This window comes from Halyomorpha halys, unplaced genomic scaffold (assembly GCF_000696795.3).
Source record: "Halyomorpha halys isolate HHAL.00 unplaced genomic scaffold, Hhal_1.1 Scaffold570.1, whole genome shotgun sequence".
Classification (NCBI taxonomy): Eukaryota; Metazoa; Arthropoda; class Insecta; order Hemiptera; family Pentatomidae; genus Halyomorpha; species Halyomorpha halys.
In genome coordinates this window covers 617,179-620,741 of record NW_027113602.1, presented here as the reverse complement: position 1 = coordinate 620,741, position 3,563 = coordinate 617,179, and the positions used below count along the sequence as shown (strand labels likewise).

The following is a 3,563-nucleotide window of genomic DNA, read 5'->3' as shown; positions in this document are numbered from 1 at the left end:
GGGGGAACGTAAACTTCTCCGGCCTGTTTTTTAGCTCCCTTATAACCATTCATTAGCTTTCTGAATTCTGTGGAAGTCTATAAAATAAAAGGCAAATGTCAATCATGAAGATATAAATTAACAATTGACCCTGCGCACAAACTTAAATAAATGAATTATCCTTACCAGATCGGCGAATTTGTTTATTCCTAACTTGTATGTCTTAATTCCATTTGCGTGTAAATCATTATGCTTAGCAATCCGGAGCTTGTTATCGAAGTAGATATTCTTCCTCAGTTGGTCTTCATCATTAGTCGCGTAATGTTTTCCGTATTTGATCTAAAACGGGGTAATCATCACTATTTTCGGAATACTTTAATACAAATTATTGAATGATTATGTTACCCCAAAAGGTTACCTTGTAAGTGTTCCATTCTTCTTCCTCACTTTGATTAAAAGGTAAGGAAAATACTGACAGCGTAAGAGTTAATCCAATGCAAATTACAAATGTTAACTTCATCTTTAATCTGCAAAGTTATGTAGTTGGTAATTTCATTGTTTCATTACAAACAAAATAGTAAGAGATTTTCAAGATACATATAAATAAAATTAACATTATTTGCCTAAAGCTCTTACCTTTGTCAATAGAAGATGTTCCTTCAACTGCAGCTGGGGATGGTGTATCTTTCTTCACCAAAGTGGAGTATTTATACAGAGGCTAATAGCCATGTTTTATCTGATCCGCTGTGAGTAGTCACTTCCCTATTGATAATACTTTTTTTTAAAACGGTTCCCACAGTGACACGTATGGTTAGCTATTCTTAGCAATTTCGACAATCGTAATACATGGTTTTGAAGCATTTACTTCATTATCCTACTACTAGAAGTACATACTTCTTATCCTACTCTAATTCATAGTTTCTTTGTTATATGAAAAAGTAAATGTATGAAATGATCTAAATTGTATTGAAGGTTTGACTTTTCAAACGCTCTTTTATCATAGAGGCTTAGAAGATATTATAATCTGAAACTTGTAATGTATCAAAACGATTCTAGGTTATTTTTAAAATAGTAATTTTAAAAAGAAAACGATTTAGTCTTTCGTCACCAAGCATACATAGTCCGAGTATTAATAGGGCTAAATTCTTCGTCCTATTTTTTTTTCACTTAGGTCACAGAAGGGGAAAGTGTTGTACCATTGATCAATTTTCATTTAATAAATATTCCAATTTTTCGTATTTAAGTAAACAATTGACAGAGCCAAGAACTGCATCGTTATAATGCCGCGTTATTATTATTATTTTGCTATTTCACTAAGAATTCGCTCTCATTTACATATTAGAGTGGAAGATTTACGTTGCTTATTTACGTGGAAGTTAACAAAAATATCAATTTAATTTACTGCTCTGTCTTTTTCGTTCATACTTCACTCTTATGTAAAAAATAAGGTACATACATTGTTACACAGCAGATCAAAAAAAAAAAAAATGAGATATCAAACCTTTCTTCTGAAATTTTTCAGTTGAGCAGTTTCTAAAAATTATGTTATTCTTTTTATTGTTTTATATAATTCATATTCCATTAGAAAATAGGACAATATGTTGGAATGATGCTGTTAAACACGCTAATAAAATAAATCTTTAAAGAGAAACTAAGGAGTAATTTACACAAAATTCTAATTCTCTTCTAGATTTTAGCTTATCACATTTCGCTCCAAGCCATTCAATTGAGGTAATTTAAATTTAAATCTGTTCCGTTACAATCCATGAAAGGTCAGGGGTTCAATACGTTGTAAAGAAGACCAACGGTTGTGCAAGGAGGTGATTTGGTCAGAATAACGCTCGACCGCCAGATTTTTACCCAATAAAGGGTACCCAATTTAAAAGGCTGGGTGGACCCCAGGAGGGCTCCAGAATCCACAGGAGTTGATTCATGGCTACAGTGTAACAGAAAACAATTTTCTGCCCAGCCGGATTCGAAAGTGAGGGAAAAATTAATACGGGAGAAGTATATCAGGGTGGGTAAAGGGAATATCAGACCCATAGTTTATAAAAAGAGACCTCTGACATTGGGAACCATAGTGTACAGGAAACTACGAACAGCTCGCACTAAAACAGCCGCCATACGAAGGAACTGGAGGGAGGGAGTTAGCTGTATATATAGCCTGTAAATAATAATAGAAACCTTGTACTAGTTGGATTAAGTACCTTTAAGTTTATCAACAACCTGTCCTTATATATACCAGACGAGTCTAATAATAAAATTAGTTATTCAGTAGCTGTGTGTCGTTACTCTGCCCGAATCCCTTTTATTTTTAAGTTACATTGCCAGTCTAATCGTAAGTTGTATATAAGTATATATAAATACAATATAAGTTTTTATTTATTTACCATTCTAATTTTCAAAAGTTGTGTTAGGCAACGCTTAGTAATTTTAAATTAGTTGTTTTGTCTACTTTAAAATCAATTTAAAAAAATTTACAAAAGTTAAATGTCGTTTTAGGCTTCAATATCCTGATACCTCCGGTTTTAGGGAACAGAACAATAGCTACCTATGTGTCTCACGGAGCCGTCGGTGTCAATACATCACCTGGTTCGCTAGTTTTTTCCTAGGAACTTAATTCACTTTTGACCCTTTGTTGTCGGTGTGTTATGAGGAGGGAGTTGTCGGGGCATTTTCCCAGCACGTAGGCTGGTATTTTAAACTCAGTGCATTTGCGACAGAGCAATCCAAATACTTCCCGCTGTCCACAGGCAAGAAACTCCAGGCAGTAGTGCATAGTTAATATTTGGTTTCAGGGGCCTTCACTCATTCTGACCCCGAGAAAACCTGCCTTTCACACATATATCTAGTTAGCTTTCGGGGTCTCTTTGTTATGGTGAACGCCAATACTCTGTCATCTGTAATTTGCCCATTTCTTGAAAGCATATCGAAAAAGAAAATCTGCTTTAAAAAATTAGCCGGGATTGAGAATATAATATAAATTATTCCAAAAATTAATAGTTTCTTTTTCGAAGGGTAACGCGTACTCACTAACTCTGTATCCACCAATGGCTTATTTTTATTTACTTCAATTGTTATGAGATTTAAGGTGAAGACAGTTAATTTAACACTGTGCTGTTTATACTTCACTAGGATTTATTAATTTAACTTCAACAGTATAGATAGCCTCACATTAGAAACATTTCCCAGGCTGAAACCTAAGAAGAAACTGCATGATTGATGTGTATTTTCTCCATATTTTATTGTCTGTTTGCACCTTATATTTAATAAACTGAAAATGTATTGTATGTTTTGCTATCATCAAGGTATGTAGAGAAAGGATAGTTGAAATCAAATTAGTTTTTAAAGATGAGCTAGATACCACTTCCTGATTCCTTTGTAGATGGGATTTCCTCTTGTTAATTGTGTAATATTGGCAGGAGGCTTCTTGTGGTTGGTGTGGCATTAGTCGAAATCAAATGAGTTAAGAGATATCGTAATTATTTCGTAGAGTGTTTCTTTCAGTTGTAGATAAAAATCTTTACATTTTATGAGATCGTTGCTATAAAAAAATAGTAATATTACCTTTTAATATTTTATAA

At 33.4% G+C, this 3,563-nt stretch overlaps 1 protein-coding gene across 1 annotated transcript; it reads right to left on the bottom strand.

Moving 5' to 3' along the window:
• On the bottom strand, window positions 1-736 carry LOC106684312 (procathepsin L; the record flags this gene model as incomplete). The annotated part of the gene is given in 4 exon segments (XM_014426307.2): window positions 1-77; window positions 166-318; window positions 398-506; window positions 616-736. Coding segments are annotated over 3 exon segments (332 nt in total), but the record flags the coding sequence as incomplete, so codon positions are not given.
• Between the last annotated feature and the right edge of the window lie 2,827 nt (window positions 737-3,563).